The following is a 17,969-nucleotide window of genomic DNA, read 5'->3' as shown; positions in this document are numbered from 1 at the left end:
AAATGTATGTGAATAAGAATAGTCACTGATGAATAAACAACAACGTAAAAAACAAAAGAAACAACCAGGATGGGCTGTTGATTTAAACACATCTAAAAACACAAACGCTAAAAAAATGTTAAGACTTGTCCACATTAATGAAATACATTAAGCATTACAGACAGAAATCGCTTTAAAGCTATTTTGTTAATATTACATTATATTACATTTATTTAGTGGGAACATAATATCTAAAGCAACTTCAAGCAGGTGCCTTAAACCATGTGGGTGCTGAATGCTGCAAACCACAAATATTTTTCAGTCTCTTAAAGTATTCAGAAATCCTTGTATACATATATTTAATCTAAAATAGTGCAAAGACAATATAATTAACATTTTACCACTGAACTGATTTTTGGAAATCTGGGCTTTTTGTCGCAAATTTGATGCAGCAACACATTTTAAACAAGTTGGGACAGGAGCATCAAAAGACTGGGAAAGTTGTGGAACGCTCCAAAAACACGTTTGGAACATTCCACAGGTAAACAGGTTAATTGGTAACAGGTGAGAGGATCATGATTGGGTTAATCAAAAGGAAACATCAGGAGGTCAAACGTATCACTTGAGCTGATCACCTCAGGACTACCAATATACAGAGTTGTCCAAACTTCATGTAAATCTGGTCTGGTCTGGTTTGTTGTTCTCAACAGCAAATTAAATTTTATCACCATCCTTTGGCCCTTGTTTGTTGTGGAGCAGAATTACAGAAGAATCGACAGATCAAATCAAAACAGAACATACAGAGGTTAATAGATGTTCAATTTGTTACTGAAGGCCTGCATTATTATACACCCTAAACTGTTCTTATTGATGGTGCAGCAGAGGAACCATCCTCGTATCAGGACATTTCATGAAATAGTGACTAAATTTAATCTTCACATTCATTTACAAGAACATGAGTGTTACATTTTTTTTCATAACACTTGGCAGGACTTTCAAGCCAGTAAGTGTAGTATGTAGTATGAAGAGCAAGAAAGTCCATGTAGGAGACCAGAGAAACCATTACTCAACGTTGACTGTTCTAAGGAAGTAGTTATTTCCACCCAAACCATAATCTTTTCCTAAACCTAACCATGAAGTTTTGGTGCCCAAACGTATCCAAACTGCAAACCGTTGCCTGAAATGTTTCTCAGCATCTTTAATGTTATTACTGCTAACTTGACTGTGGAATGAGAACAATGGTGCATGCAGTGGCACAACAGATACTTCCACTTGAAATACATCAGACCAATACAGTAACCAGGCCATCCTGGAGGTTGTCTTGAGGTTCCTGCAGTAACAGAGTGTGTGAAGGATTTTCTGTTTCTCCAACAGCTATTCTTCTATAATCACCTGATGAAGATGAGGTAACAAACACAAACAACCGACTCCTGTAAGAAATGTATTTACATCATATATTCAGCCACAACATTAATTCATCAACATCTGTTACAATATGTACTATAAATATGTAAAAAATGTGTAGAAATCCGGTCAGGGATCTTCTTGAATTTCTCTCGATGCAGTGTGGATGATTTTTTGTACACAGCATTTTTAAAAATATTTTTTTTCTACTCAGTAACAGAGCACAGACAAGTTCAGAAATGAATATTAGGTCAGTATTCATTCTACTGAGCAGCGACATGGAGCAAGAGGTCCTCAACCTGGTTCATCTCCGGACAGAGCTGCACCATTCTGGACATAAGCATCAACATCAAACTGCAGTATCATGGCAAGCATACAAAGTGTTTATAATATTTCTTTATTTATTTAATCTGACAGCAGAGTTGAATAAGCATCTCTGACTGAATTAGGAACTGCTGAACACGATGAAGGATTTCCTGCAGCCCTGTTCACTTGTTGGTCTTGTAGAGATCTGGGACCTCTCCAAGACTTCTTGAAGGGTTCACGTTGTTCCTGTAGAGGTTTTACGGGCCTCATTTAAGTTGCTTTGTGATCTCTGAGGCTTTGTAGGTCTCATACGGCCTTTACTGAGTTTTCAAAAGGTTTAGGGCTCTTGTAAAGGCTTTGTGTTCTTGTGGAGCTCCACAGGTCGTGTGCAGGTTTAGTACATCAAGAACACAGGGTCTAGTCCTTGTTGCATTGCTGGAAAGCTCATACAGATCTTGAAGATATCTCAGAGGCATCGTAAAGCTCTTGTTTACTTTTTGGGCACTCAGAAATCTTGTCAGCCTTGTGGAGATCTGGTGGGAGTCCTGAATATCTTATAGACATGTTCCTGAGCTCTTTTAGGATGGGTAGATGTTCAACTCAACCCTTGTCAATTTTCTACAGGCTTAGCAGTCAGATTCGAGACGACTCTTGCTCTTGTAGACAAGAGGTGTTATAGACCCTGTAAATCTCTTGCAGAGTTTGCAGAGGTTTGACATAAACCTTGCAGATCTTGTACAGACCTCACAGACATCTTGTAGGTCTCGTGGACCTCTTGCACTGATGTTCAGTAGCACTTGTGCAGCACAGCACTTGCAGAAGTTTTACGGTTTTGGAGATTTTATATAGGTCTAGCAGAAGTCTGGAAGATCTTTTAGATATCTAGCAGAAGTCTTGTAGTTCCTGTAAATCCTGCAATGGTGTTGAAGATTCTTAGTGTGGTAGATGTGGACGTCGAGGTAGTGGGAGGACATCCAGCACAGAGTTCATTTGAGCTATATTTCAGCAGCTGCCTGGTGTATCGAGCTCCTCTGGGATCACCTTCAGGATTGGTGGGGGGGAGTCGCTCTGTGGTGGTGGTGGTGGCGGTGGTCTGAACCCACGCTGTCGCAGATTGCTGGGTAGGACATTCTCCTCACCAGGAAACAGGGTTTTCCCCAAAGACTGGAAGCACAAAACCCAGAACAGGAATAAACCAAACTGTGACTGAGACCATCTGTGCTAAAGCACAACTGACTGAGACAAACTAGAGCAGTACAGAAACTCTACCAACTCTCTCTCTCTCTCTCTCTCTCTCTCTATATATATATATATATATATATATATGTGTGTGTGTGTGTGTGTGTGTGTGTGTGTATGTGTGTATTTGATCATCATTTATTTATCATTTATTTGATCATTGGACCAGTTTTGTTGCACCTGGTTCTCAGCCAGCGCCTCTTTAGCTAAGTAATGCTCCCTCTTCATCTTCATCTCCACCTCCTCAGGGATGTCAGGGACGAACAGGTCAATCAGACGGCCGATGATGAAGACCACATGCTGAGGAAGAAAGACAAGAAGAACCTTGATCAGGTCACAGCAGGAACTTGACTGGAACCAAACCTGCTGCCTCTGTTACTCATTAGCTGATCCACACACAGCAGGCTGCTTCAAAGAGAGCGCTCGTTTTTGATTCAGTTGTGTTTTTGTGTTGCCCTCCAGTGCACATGCTGACCTCAAACACGATGACAAAAGCGAGACGTATGGCGAGAAGGTGAAAGTACTCAGGGAGGTATTCACCGTCTTTATCCCTGAAACCCAGATACCTGTACATGACAGCAACAACAAGAACAACATTACCAAAAGCAGCTGTGTTTCTGCTCACACCAAGTATTTAAAAGTAGGCTACCTGGCTGCAGGGTCTGTGTGGGTGTAGCCGGCTGTAGTTGCAGTGATGTTGCCTACCTGCAGGATGTGTTTTGCTGTTGTTCGTTGTAGATGCGTGGTGATGTTGCCAGAGTGAAGTTGGTGAAGCCCCTTAGTGTGCTGTCTCTGGTGTAGCGGTAGTACAAGCGAGGCAGGAAGGATGAGGTGAACGCTATGAGGAAAGCCTAAAGCACAGGTTTGAAAAAGTTCAGATGCTGTTGGCTGCCGATCAACCCTCAAACAGCTCTCTGAAGAAGTGACAAAATGTCGAATCTGTAAGTGGTCCTCACAAAGATAGACATACAGAGAAACAGAGAGTCTTACGTTGCTGAGGACGGCTATGTGTGTGATGAACTGCATGATGGGGAACCAGATGCCAATGTCCTGAGCTCGCTCCGCCACTGGGCGGCGATTTTCAGTCACAAACTTGTGAGCGTCCAAACGGATCTCAATCCAGTTATTAACGAGAGCGAAGAGAGGAGCGAGAGGACACGCCGCCACAAAGATGGTGACGAAACCAAACTGAATTACTGACGAGAAAGAGGAGGATTTACAGTGAACAGTCGTTGCCACTTAAATCAGGTTTATACAAAACACGACACCTCACAGGATCCTTACAGCCAATCCCAACACAGAAATGTATCCTCTCCGCGTTAACCCCACCCATCCGCAGTCAGGAGTATAAATCCAACACGATAGGACTCACCCATCTCCAAGTATTCACTGAAGAGTCCCTCACAGACCAGCAGCTGGTAGTCTGCCTCCCAGGGAGAAACCTCCTCCTCTTTGTCCCTCTTCACCTCCTTCTGAGCCTCCTCTCCTTTGTCCACCTTCACCTCCGTCAGCCGAGGACTGATCTTCCTCTTCTGCCACCACGACTTCACCTTCCTGCCAAATGTTTAAACTGGACTCAGATTCCTTGTGTGTGCACATGGCAGTGAAACCGATTGTGATTCTGAGTTATGATCCTGTTTTCACAGGTTATGATCTTGCTCTCTTATTCTCCCACGTTAATATCATCACATTCAGTGTTTGTGTGTGTCTTTACGGGATGATGAACTCCTGCATGTTGTTGATCATCTGCTTTCCCATCATGATGACCAGCAGCTCCTGAGCCAGTTCGATCAGGCATCCACCTGCTCCACACTGTCACACACGTAAACGCACACAAAGATCATTTAATATGTTGTTTGAAGTGTCCATAAACGAGACACCGAAGCACAAATGTCCTCTGACATGTATACATGAGAGGATGTTGACAGACAGAACTATAGATGAAGTGAATGTGATTTAATTAGACGTTTTACGATCCATCTTGTAGTAACAGTGCGAAACACGATCTTCATCATTACCACAGTGGGACACACTCACGTCTTCGTTGCGAACTCCAAACAGAGTGTTGTAGTTTCCGGGGAATCCGATGAAGCTGAGCAGACACAAACAAACAGCTGGTTAAACCTTCAGCATATCTAACTTATTCCAATGTTTCCGTGTCCGCATCACTTCATTTTCATTTTGGCCTGCAGGAGGCGCCGTGGCTCCTCCTTTAATCTAACTTCTGCTTTTTACTTCTTCAACAAGTCCACAACTGACAAAACTCAGCATCCTGACATCAGCGTTTCATTTGATGGCTTTTATTTTGAATAAATATAAAATGTATGTGCAAAGAAGAAGAAATAAACAGGAAACAAAAGAAATAAAAGAGGGAACGATAAATAAGAGGAAAAACGCGACTGTGGGATCAGGGAAAGGGAAACACCTTCAGTGTGAGGCCTGCTCTGATTGGATGGAGCCACATATTGAAGTTTAACCCTATTTTGATTGGTTGGACCTGTGAGCCTCGTTCTGATTAGCCGAAGCAGTTCTCACCTGCCTTTGAAGAAGGCAATGTAAACTGGAGACGAGTAGAAGTTGACGAACTGGAAGATGAAAACTTTGAGGATGAACATGTCTTCATATTTAGTCTGAGTGCGATGCATCTCTGAGAGAAACAGAGGAACAGCAGCATCACCTGACGGACTGCAGTAACACCACACACAGTACATGGAAGTTAACATGATTTTATTCAATCCTTTTAACTTTTTGAGAAAAGCATACCATCTAGTTGACATTTAGTTTTTGACTTTATTGCACAAACCTTCTGTTGTCTTTTGTGATATTTGTCAGTTTACTTTTCACTGTTTATCTTCTGGATTTGCATGTAATGAATAATGATCCCTGAAACCATTGAAGCTAATATGTTCCCACAACGTTTCCTTTAAGTTTATAATTTCCTAATTAACTCCCCTTAAAAAAAAGCAAAACAAAATTGCGCTTCATATTCAAAATTTTCCATTTTAATTTCGTCATCTGTTATTATCAGTTTAACCTTAACCCTTTGATAAACAAGTACAACTTGAATGAATTTAGACAAAAATGGTTTTTGCTAATCAAAACTAGATGAAACTGAAAATCAGATGACTAAGATGAGATAACATAAGACTTTATTGATCCCACACCGGGGAAATTGAGTCATTACAGCCAGCAAGTATTACAAAAAGCAAAAACAGGGGCACAGAAGGGTCAAGGTAAAAAAGCATACAGGAGATAAAAAAGAAAGGTACACAGGACTATAGAAAAGAAAATCAGCTACTATTACAAAAATACTAAATGCCATTAAGATACTATGCTGCACTGTTGCAGTGTGACGAGAACAGACGTTTGTCAAAAGGATAAGACTAAACTGAGGATTAGTGAGAAAGAACGTGTGACTCACCCCAGCGGGTGAGGATGTGGGCCAGCGAGGTGTGAACTCTGGCCAACATGAGGATGACCAACAGGTTCAACACAGACCCTGAAATACTGGATATCCTCTCAGCCTCGACAGACACACACATACACATTGAAAATCAGAGTCCCTCAGGGAAGCGTACTTGAACCTCTGACCTTTGCATTAATCCTGAAATAGATGTGCAGAAGCGCTTTGGTTGTGTTCTGTTGTACTCACAGAGAAACTGACGAAGCTGTTTCCAGACCTGTAGATGATGATTCTGAGGATGGTGCGATACAGAATGATGCAGATGAGGAACATCAGCATCACAGCAACCTGCAGACAGGATGTTCAGCTTACTGCAACTTCCTAAACACAGTATGAAAATGCTGCTTCACCTCCCTGATGAGTGGTTTCTGCTCCCATTCCACACCTGCCCTCCAGAGATACTTCATTTCACTGATTCTATTTGTATGATTGAAAATACAAACACATTCAGAGATGGATGCACATTTTTGAAGCAAGGTCATCGACTCATCATCAACAACAGTGAACGGGACCCAGTCAGATATCAGTTTACATCAAAGTTAGCTGATGCTTCCGGACACTTCCACCTGCTACTGAAGGCCTGAATATCTGTCTGTCCTAAAAGCAGTTCCGTCTTGAAATCAGGTAACCACTGCTCCACATCATCACCAACAGTGGACGTGGTGGAGACTCACCATGATGATAATGATCAAGCAGCCGGTCAGAGTTCTGTTAAATCGTGTATTTGCAGGAAAGTAAGGTTCCTCTGATCCAGTGACCGGGTTCCTCATGGTCATCGGCGCCATGGCCGTGAACTCTGGACGAGGTCGCTCCTGTGGAGGACCGAGGGACAGCATTTATGAACGGCCAAAAATTCTTGCTATCAAAGATATTTATGAGCATCACAAATTAATTTATATTACGCAACCTGGTTTAGGCTTGCTACTCCTGCTCAGTGGTTGTCAAATAGACATAATCCCTATGATTATGTGCACAGTGCCAATGCAAATCACTGGTGCTTTTTCAGGTGAGACCGGTACCTCAACGTCCTGGAATTCGGAGCAGTCCCAGCGGTGGGACAGAGTGGCACAGGTTCTCTTCCAGTACTCCAGGAAGGTGATGGCCCACAGAGACATGAAGACGCTGAGAAACACTGTTCCTCCGTTATCAAACAGAATACCTGCCTGCAGACACAGACAGGTGAGCAGACAGAGACAGTCAGACAGGTGAGTTCACAGTGTGTTCAGGGAGAGCGAAAAGCAAATGTTAAAGCATGCAGAGTCAATATAAAGACCAATATAAAGAGAGTCTCCTGAGAGAACACAAAGAACTGGAGACGCTGTTCGACCTTCTGACAAGGACTTCTTATGAAGCATACTGACACTATCACAGACAGGTGGGCTGGCGGACGGACAGGTACCTTGTAGATGACACAGATGCTGGAGTAGTTCCAGTTGGAGCAGATGTTACAGAGAGGACACATGACGAAGCTGTTTCTAATGTCACACACCTCCATCCTGCACACACACACACACACACACACACACACACACACACACACACACACACACACTTATCAATATCGTTACAGGTGTTTAACTTAACGATCTTACTATGATTACATTGTATAAATAAAGCTGTGTGTCGTCAGCATATTAGCAGAGAGAAACTGATTTCCAAATGATTTGTCCAAGAGGAAAAATCTTGATAAAAGTATGAAAGTATCATCAAACAAGTCATTGATTTGCAATGGATTGTGGGACACCGATGACCAAATTATACACCAGTTGTGCCCTGAATTTCTCTATTTTTGGCCTTGCTGGCTTTTGTAAACAAACTACATCGTACTTGACATTAAAGTGAAAGCCTGAAAGAGTTTATACTTACGCTGGAACATCAGTGGTCATGAGGCAGAACCCAACCAAGAAGACCATAGTCCCAACAACAGATGCCGGCAACAGCCAGCCAGTGTAGAAACCTACAGTCAGACACAGTTAATGTTGAAACAAACAGGGGGTGGTTGGTCGTAGTGGCAGCACTTTCTATGAAGACTACACTTACAGAGTGTTATAGGGGCATTCATGGTGAATTCTAATGTATTCATAATGCTTTATGACTACATTCATGGCTACACACAATGCTTTCTGATGCACTACATCAACTGTTCCCTTTAGCACTGACAAAGGTAACTGCTGTCTAGAGAATATTTTTGCACTTCTGACTTGTTTCTTGTATTAGTGAACCGGGTCGTGGGCTGGATCAAATGGTCTTGCTGGCTCTATAAGGCCTGAATGCTGGAGGTTCTCCACCCATACTTGATACCCAAAGTTATAATTCATTATACATCACATCTGTAATGTTTTATGGCCGTTAATGTGGTGCATCAGAAAGCATTAAGTGTGTTAATGAGTGTATTTATAAAGAGTTTGGAGTGCATTATAATTCACCATGAATGGCACCATAACACACTGTAGATGTGGTCTTCATGGTCAGTGTTCACCGTGGGTACTGGTGTGGTCGTGATAGTTACCGAGCCAGGCAAAGTAAAGGGCTATCTTCTCTCCAAAGTACTCCCTGATGTGATCCAGAGGTTGGTAGCGTCTAAAGCAGGACCACTGGGCCCAGTACACATACAGGATCTGTCTCAGAGCTAAAGACTCGGGGGGCACCGGGGGTGTTGGTGGCTGGAAACCACCCTGCAGATACAGCACAGAAGTAGAATATCAGGTAGATTTTTAGTCCGGATACCTGTGCTGCTGTTATTAGAGTCATGGTTTGGTCATTGAACAAAAAGTTAAACATTAATTGTTAGAACTTTAAATGTCAGGTTAGTCAGACAGACTCGGGTCAGATGGCCTCTGAGAACAGGGATTAGGGTTGGGGTTTGGGGTTAGGTGAGTTAGGGTTTAGGAATAGGGTTAGGAGCTTACCTCATGGAGCGGGTAGGCAGCAGTGAAGACCTGCTCATTCAGCAGTCGGTCTATTCCCACCTCCCCCTGTTTAAATGAACCATAAGGAGTCCTGGCCAGGATCTCATACAGCTGGAGGGACAGGACACAGGGACAGTCTGGACTAAAACAAACAACCACTTGATCCTTTTTTAGAGCCATAGTCTGGATTCAGTCTCTGTTCTGTTCTGCCGGTCCACTAGCACCTGTGACCCAGTGCAAGCTTTCATCGAAGGTTCCTTTCCTTGATCTTTGTAAAGACAGAGAAGTGTGTTCCAGAGGTTTACTGGGCCTTTAAGGAGCTACGCTAAGCCTTTGTGCTAAGCTAGACGAACCACGTTCCAGACCTATCTCAGACTGATGAAACTGATTATATTGTAAATCTTCTCCAGCGAGAGGATCAACCTAAATGTTGGACTGATCCTTTAAATTTCTGTCAGCTTTGGTAAAAGAGCAGAGGCTCCAGGACGCTTCCCTGAGGAACTCCACAACTTACTGACTTCAAATTCTGTCAAACTGCGTCAAGTTTAAGTGAACAAACGTTAAGACAATTTAGTCTAAATTTACTTAACAAATAGAATTAGTCAGCTTTTGCTCAATTGAACTCATTATTTAACTTTAATGTGATCTTGAAACAGATAATTACAGATAATGTTTGCTGTGATGAAACTAAATGTAACATTTATATACAAAATAATAATTATTTTGCTGCATATTGAAAAACTGTTCATAGAATCTCTTTGTTTTTGGTGACAAATATAAGTTTGTGTTTCAGGGTTTTATTTAAAAGCAGTTTCCAGGAAACTTACAGGACGATATAATAAAGCCTTACTATTTTATTTTCCAACATGGTATTGGTGTAAATACAGTCAAATTTAAATATGTTGAATGTAAATTTACTGAAATCATGTTAAACAGTGTTAATAACACGTAGCGGCAGGTTGAAGGTTAAAGTGACCACATGTAGATTCATGTTAGTTTGTGTGTTTGTTCATAGGTCGACTCGCTGTGAAGAGTTAAAACTCGAAGCTTCTGTAAAATCGAGCTGAGTGACGCCTCTGCGAGGCAGAAGTTGTTTTTAATGTCGACAGTAACCTTTCACATGTTGCTGAAACCCTAAAATTCCCCCAAAAGGGCAGCTTCATTCCTGTGTGTGTGTGTGTGTGTGTGTGTGTGTGTGTGTGTGTGAATGTTTACAGTTTATTCTTTATGGATGTGTGTTTTGGAGGATGTGCGTGTTTGTAGATTGTATTTGAGAAGGAGGCGTTGCTGCGTGCAGCATCCGTCTGTTGACGGAGACATCCTGGAATCAGAGCGGTCAGCAGGTCCACATGTCTGAGCCAATCAGAGGACCACGTCTCCGTCCAGACTCTATAAATCCTGATCGGTCAAAACAAGGAAAGACCGTTGTGTGCAGTGTGTTGACTGATCCTGATCTCAGACCCTCGGGGCCCCTGTGGTCCAGGGTTTGCTGTTTGTTCAGTCATTACTGCAGCATCAAGCGTCTCAGGATGATGAGGCCCCGTCCTGTCCCGTGTATTGTCACATGCTGTGTGTCGTAATAAAGTTGTGTTTAATGAGATGGCTGACGCTCAGAGGCCCGAGGGGCCCCTCACTGTTACTGTAACAGAGTCCTGTTTGTTTTGTGGGTGTTGGCGCTCATAAGGAAGCTGTGCGAGTTAAGTGTTCTTTGAAGGGACTTGGAGAGGCAGGGGACATGTCCGATGTATGGGTGGAGGTGGGGGGCCAAAATACCCACAACGCCTTTAATCTGGACATGGCTGAAGTCACACCGACTTTAAGCCTTTGCTTTGAATTTGTACTGACTGTCAGTCTGAACTCACCACCTTGTGTCTCTGAGTCGTCTTAAAGAAAGTCTCTCTGTTGTCACTGCCCAGAAACCTGCAGACAAAAAGTAGAGTTTAACGAAGACACGTGAAGAAAAAAGAGAAGTGTGACGACGTCAAAGGAGGACAACAAAAGACGAACAGGACGGATGTGTCTATTATGGCCGTACCTCTGCAGCTTGTTGGTCCTGAACTGACAGGTGTAATAGTCAGACGGGGGGTTGGGGACATTCTGAGACAGAGGGCTGGGGAGGGACAGCCGGGACAGGATGCGCTCAGACCAGTTAATTACTGGAGCAGTGGCCACCTGTAGGAGGACAGAGGACACACCGAAGACGAACTGAGAACACACTATGAGGACACACTGATGACACACTGTAAGGACATACTGAAAGGATGCAGTGCGAGGACACACTGTGGGGACACACTGAGGTCACACTGAGGACATACTGTGAGGACACACTGAGGACATACTGTGAGGACACACTGAGGACACACTGAGGTCCACTGAGGACGCACTGTGAGGACACACTGAGGACACACTGAGGTCACACTGAGGTCACACTGAGGACACACTGTGGGGACACACTGTGAGGACACACTGAGGACACACTGTGGGGACACACTGAGGACACACTGAGGTCACACTGAGGACACACTGTGAGGACACACTGAGGTCACACTGAGGACACACTGAGGACACACTGAGGTCCACTGAGGACACACTGTGGGGACACACTGAGGACACACTGAGGACACACTGAGGACACACACTGAGGTCACACTGAGGACACACTGAGGACACACACTGAGGACACACTGAGGTCACACTGAGGACACACTGTGAGGACACACTGAGGTCACACTGTGGGGACACACTGAGGACACACTGAGGTCACACTGAGGACACACTGAGGACACACTGTGGGGACACACTGAGGACACACTGTGAGGACACACTGAGGACACACTGAGGTCACACTGAGGACACACTGTGAGGACACACTGTGAGGACACACTGAGGACACACTGAGGACACACTGTGGGGACACACTGAGGACACACTGTGAGGTCACACTGTGAGGACACACTGTGAGGACACACTGAGGACACACTGTGAGGTCACACTGAGGACACACTGAGGACACACTGGGGACATACTGAGGACACACTGTGAGGTCACACTGAGGACACACTGTGAGGACACACTGGGGACATACCGAGGACACACTGTGAGGTCACACTGAGGACACACTGTGAGGACACACTGGGGACATACTGAGGACACACTGTGAGGTCACACTGAGGACACACTAAGGACACACTGTGGGGACACACTGAGGACACACTGAGGTCACACTGAGGACACACTGTGAGGTCACACTGTGAGGACACACTGTGAGGACGCACTGAGGACATACTGTGAGGTCACACTGAGGACACACTGTGAGGACACACTGAGGACACACTGAGGACACACTGTGAGGTCACACTGAGGACACACTGAGGACACACTGGGGACATACTGAGGACACACTGTGAGGTCACACTGAGGACACACTGTGAGGACACACTGGGGACATACTGAGGACACACTGAGGACACACTGTGAGGTCACACTGAGGACACACTGTGAGGACACACTGAGGACACACTGAGGACACATTGTGAGGTCACACTGAGGACACAGTGAGGACACACTGCTCTCAGGCACTTTGTGGCGTCTCTTGGACAAGTATGAAACGAAAATAATGAGACTGAACTCTGAGGTCTGTGTTGTCTCTGAGGAGGAGGAGGAGGAGGTGTCTCACCTGCAGAGGGGCTCTGAGACTGATCTCCTCAGCGTAGTAACAGAGGACGCTCCACGGAGCACTGAGGAGGACAAAACAGATCCTCCTCCTCATCTGAAGGACTTCTTTCTGTAGAGACACAGAGACTCAGAGCTGGTAAAGTACTTGAGGTACTTTTGAGGTACTTATACTTCAGTTAAGTGCCTTTATTATATTCCTTTATTCTACTTCCACTCGTCTACAGGAAATATTTGATTTCTTTTTACAGCCATATCATACATGTCATTCTGAAATGAGTACTTTTACTCTTGATACTGTGATGATACATTTCTGATAATACTTGTGTACTTTCACGAGTACTTCAGTGGTTTCAGGGTGTTGGTCTGGTGTTGAAATCATCCGAAGACTCCTCTGGCGCTGACACATGAGGACGAACTGATCACTGTTTAAACACACTTGTGTTTGTTCATGTGTCCCAGAGACACGATGTCTTCGGGTGTGTTTGTTTTACTCACCTGCTCCAGCAGCAGTCCGGAGCTTCTCAGTTTTTTCAGAAACTTCTCCCTTTGCTTCCTGTGGACGGGGTTAACACCTGCACTCTCCTCCACATGCGAGCTCAGAGGCTCCTCCCACACCAACACAAAATCTGTCCAATGGAAACACAGCATTCAAACAGTCCCTCATGATGTCATCACTGCTAACCCGTCTGCTATTGGCTGGTCCTCAGTGATGTCGATTGATCAGTTTGACTGCAGTCTCTCATCAATGTTCTGAATGTGAATGATCGATTCATCGATTAACTGATCAATTGATTGCTCCGAGGTGACGTCTTGAACCCACCAACAGCCCAAAACCCAGAACCCAGAACCCAGAACCCAAAACCCAGAACCCAAAGGATTCTTTGACATCTTTTACTTCAGTTCAAGTACAATCAGGAAAATGTACTACAAAGTAAAAGTATTCAGTGCATGTACATCCTGTCAGATAATACTGCTTTACTCACCAACTCGAGTCGATCCGTCACTAAACACGTTCCTGTCCCAAGGACGAACAGGTGCATTCTGGGAAATCAGCAGCACAGGTGAAAAGATTCAATGTGTCAGAGTCGTGTTTGATTGGATGTAGATGCGACTCTCTCATCTAATTGGCTGAAGGTTTTCAGCTGAGTGGTCTTGATTAATAAATATGTTGAAGCGTTTTGTTGCAGTGACCTTTAAGGATTTCTGTGAAAACACGTGGATGAATACGATCAAACAGTCTGTTTCAGGTGAGTTTGACTCTTCGTCATTACAGCAGACTTGACTCTTCCTGCTGTTAACGAGCCCGAAGACAATCACTTCGATGAGAGGAGGAACAGAACAAGCATCAGCCGTTCTCTGTGCTTCTCTAATGCCTCATCACTCAGTCAGTGTTAATCTGTGTGGAGACGCCGTGTCTCCCGTCTTCGCACACTTCCTGTCTCTGCCACACTGAAACAACACGCTGAAGGTCCACTGAAAACCAGCGAGAGGCTGAAACGCTGAAGCCGCCTCCTCACAGGGAGCGCTTCGTGCCACAAGCGCAGCTCCAATCAGCTCCACAATGCGTGGAAGTCGTGTTTTTTCCCGTTGGGACGTTTGGTGGAGCTTTCAGGACGTGAAGAGTCAACAAAGGGAAGTGAACACGTCTGCTGCTGCTTAACGAGGAACCAGCTGACGAGTCTGACGGTGGCACACGAAACCACTGAGAGCAGATCTGCTCAACACCGACTCAGGACTGACCCACGCCAAGTGGAAAACCAGCTCCATCATCACCATCATCACCATCATCATCATCATCATCATCATCACCATCATCATCATCATCCTCAACACCATCATCATCATCATCCTCAACACCATCATCATCATCATCACCATCATCATCATCATCATCATCACCATCATCATCATCATCATCATCATCATCATCATCATCCTCAACACCATCATCATCATCATCATCACCATCACCATCATCATCATCATCATCATCCTCAACACCATCATCATCATCATCATCATCACCATCATCATCATCACCATCATCATCATCATCATCACCATCATCATCATCATCCTCAAGACCATCATCATCATCATCATCATCATCACCATCATCATCATCATCATCACCATCACCATCATCATCATCATCCTCAAGACCATCATCATCATCATCACCATCATCATCATCATCATCATCATCACCATCACCATCATCATCATCATCATCACCATCATCATCATCATCCTCAAGACCATCATCATCATCATCATCATCATCACCATCATCATCATCATCACCATCATCATCATCATCATCATCATCACCATCATCATCATCATCATCATCACCATCATCATTATCATCATCACCATCATCATCACCATCATCATCACCATCATCATCATCATCATCATCACCATCATCACCATCATCATCATCATCATCATCATCATCATCACCATCATCATCATTATCATCATCACCATCATCATCACCATCATCACCATCATCATCATCATCATCATCATCATCATCATCACCATCATCATCATCATCATCATCATCATCATCATCAGATAGCTTCAGAGACTCTGTGGGAGCTCTGACTCTGACGTCATGGCTCTGAACTGACGGCTCTGGCTAATTACAGATGAGGTTGGTTAATGTTTCCTGGTACTTTGACTCCTTCAGGTTTTACTCGAGTGTCTCGGGCTGCTGGCAGAGAACCTGCTGATCGATAGATATATTGATACACAGATGTTTAGCTACGGATCTGCAGAGGCTTCAGTAGATCAGGGGCTCGAGGATGTTTCCCTGAGGAGCTCCACATGTTCTCTACTCGACTCCTCCAAACCTCCTTCTGCTCTCTCCACTTTTGTTCTTGGACTTTTACTCTTTCTGATCATCAGTAATTGTGTTATTGATCAGGTCTCACACGCAGACAGCTGTTACCATGGTGATGCTGCCGTAGTTGTTCTCTGGCTTGGTTTCCATGGTAATGAGTGTGGCGGTGTCCTCCCTCTGCCCTTTCCTCCTCATCCTCCCTCACCTCCTTCCTCCTCCTGTGGAGGAGCACACACATGGATTCACTGCCGTTACTTTGGACAAACTGACTGAACAGCGAGAATCAGAGCATCCATTGGTTTGCTAAGCCCCGCCCCCCACAGTTCCTGTTGCTAACCTGTCAATCAAACCCAACCGCCAGCTGACATTTGTAAGTGAATTTAGTGGAACGGACTGGAGCCAGCTGGCAGAGCTCTGACTGGCTGTTGGGTTCACGCTGATCATGTGACACTCGAAACATTAATAAATATAAAATTTGAATAATTGAAATGTATTAAAACACCATCAGATTCTGTTTCTGAAGGTTTTTTTTTACCATATCTCAAATGTTTTAATGACTTTATAGTTTTTATTTCTTCATTTAAAAGATGTTTTTACAGTTTGGCTTTATTTACTGCACGTCTGCACTTTCCATCGTTGGATTGATCCTACATATAACTGATCAATAAACTGAACAGAGATCTACTGAACTGATAATGTTTTCCAACAAAAATCCAAATCTGATGATTATTTGAGTTTAAACTGAATCTGTTTGTGACGAGCACGTGGCTTCAGTTCGGATCATTAATCTAATTAATCTTAATCTTAATCTAAGAAGAGAATGAATGAGGAGTCACGACGACGCGTTCACAGACAGACATGAAGCCGACAAACACCGACCTCAGCTGGACTCTCATCAGCTCATTTTCCTGTTTCGTCTCTGTGAACGGATCGTACATTCACTTCGACACCAAAACAACGTATTGATTAACGGACAGACAGATGATTGATCACCTCAGTGTCTCTCTCTAAATGTCTAACTCTGACCTGAACCTGAACCTGAACCTGAACCTAGTTCTAACCTTACTCTGAAACGCAGGTCTGACTCGAACACTTTCCTAAACTGTCCTCATTCTATTGATTAAACACCTGATCTGGTCCTCATGATGTAATAAGTACAAGAACTCACCTGTTCAAGCAGTCGAGGGCTCAGGTGAACTGCAGGTGAGTCTCCAGCTCGAGCTGTCTGTGTGTGTGTGTGTGTGTGCTCAGGCTCCAGCTCCAGACTGACTGCTGTAAGCCCCGCCCCTAGTGTTAACCCCGCCCCCTGCAGCAGAGGCTTCCTCTGTCATAAGAACAGTCTCACCTGTGGCTCGTTCTGTCAGGTGTTCAGGTGATTTCACTAAAACCACAGAAATGACACGAAGTGTGTGAAACTACAAAAACTGAACCATTTAAAATCTAAACCACAGAAAATACAATAAAAACAAGCCAAAGAGAAAAGCTGCAGGATGTTCATCAGCTTTACTTCAGTAAAAGTAGTAATATCACAGTGTAGAAGTACTCTGTTCCAAGTCAAAGTCCTGCATTTAAAATGGAGTATTTGTACCACATCCTGTATACTTGTTCTTTACTGTGAAGTCAAGCTTCCATGTGTTACAGATGTGTGACGATAATCAGAGCAGACTGTGGGTTTCAGTATGTTCAGTGTTTATTATGTTTCTGCATCTCCAGCTGTTTGTAATGCAGCTCTCTGATTGGACAAGCAGAGTGGCGACGCCCCCCTCAGGACACAGTTTTCAACAAGCTGAGTTTATTCTACATCAGATCTACTGTTGTCTACTGCACACACAGATTACACAGTGGAGACCCCTGACACACACACACACACACACACACACACACACACACACACACACATTTACGCTTCTGCACTTGTGAGGACTCACTGACAAAACACTCCACAACCTGGAGCTCATCCAAAATGTCCTCACATTGCAGACACGTCCTCACTACGATGGTTTAAGAAACTGGTTCTCACAAAGATAGACGTACATCACACACACACACACACACACACACACACACACACAGAAACAGAAACATCTTTGGCAGGAAGCAGCTTCTTCCTCTGCTGAACACACAACGAAATACACAGACACAC

The 17,969-nt window shown here is 44.1% G+C and overlaps 1 protein-coding gene across 2 annotated transcripts; it reads right to left on the bottom strand.

Annotated features, from left to right (window-relative positions):
- Positions 1-1,160: 1,160 nt before the first annotated feature.
- ano7 (anoctamin 7) lies at positions 1,161-17,318 on the bottom strand. Of its 2 annotated transcripts, XM_076734417.1 has the most exons (24): positions 16,995-17,046; positions 15,935-16,044; positions 13,959-14,016; positions 13,471-13,601; positions 12,977-13,084; positions 11,336-11,472; positions 11,163-11,220; positions 9,301-9,411; positions 8,901-9,066; positions 8,258-8,348; positions 7,791-7,887; positions 7,411-7,554; positions 7,066-7,203; positions 6,581-6,679; positions 6,350-6,452; positions 5,464-5,575; positions 4,966-5,020; positions 4,643-4,740; positions 4,301-4,482; positions 3,919-4,124; positions 3,634-3,779; positions 3,404-3,494; positions 3,109-3,228; positions 1,161-2,853 (listed from the first exon to the last, which is right to left on the bottom strand). In XM_076734417.1, the coding sequence occupies exons 2-24, from the start codon at positions 16,019-16,021 to the stop codon at positions 2,692-2,694; spliced, it is 2,700 nt and encodes an 899-aa protein (XP_076590532.1). In that variant the 5' UTR covers positions 16,022-16,044; positions 16,995-17,046; the 3' UTR covers positions 1,161-2,691. The 2 variants fall into 2 exon arrangements, with proteins under 2 accessions (XP_076590532.1, XP_076590531.1); XM_076734416.1 differs by having other exon boundaries at positions 15,935-17,318.
- Between the last annotated feature and the right edge of the window lie 651 nt (positions 17,319-17,969).

The sequence above is a fragment of the Chaetodon auriga genome, chromosome 7 (assembly GCF_051107435.1).
Source record: "Chaetodon auriga isolate fChaAug3 chromosome 7, fChaAug3.hap1, whole genome shotgun sequence".
Lineage (NCBI taxonomy): Eukaryota > Metazoa > Chordata > Actinopteri > Chaetodontiformes > Chaetodontidae > Chaetodon > Chaetodon auriga.
Note: the sequence above shows the minus strand (reverse complement) of the source record. Positions and strands in the feature narration are given on the sequence as shown.

What these genes read in the sequence shown, in the direction of transcription:
- ano7 (XM_076734416.1), bottom strand. Translation starts at nt 16,021, where the DNA reads ATGAGGAGGAAAGGGCAGAGGGAGGACACCGCCACACTCATTACCATG. An exon ending in GTCTCAGAGCCCCTCTGCAG is followed by an intron (nt 11,473 to 12,976) that starts GTGAGACACCTC and finishes GTCCTCCTACAG; the next exon opens with GTGGCCACTGCTCCAGTAAT. An exon ending in CGACTCAGAGACACAAGGTG is followed by an intron (nt 9,412 to 11,162) that starts GTGAGTTCAGAC and finishes CTGTCCCTCCAG; the next exon opens with CTGTATGAGATCCTGGCCAG.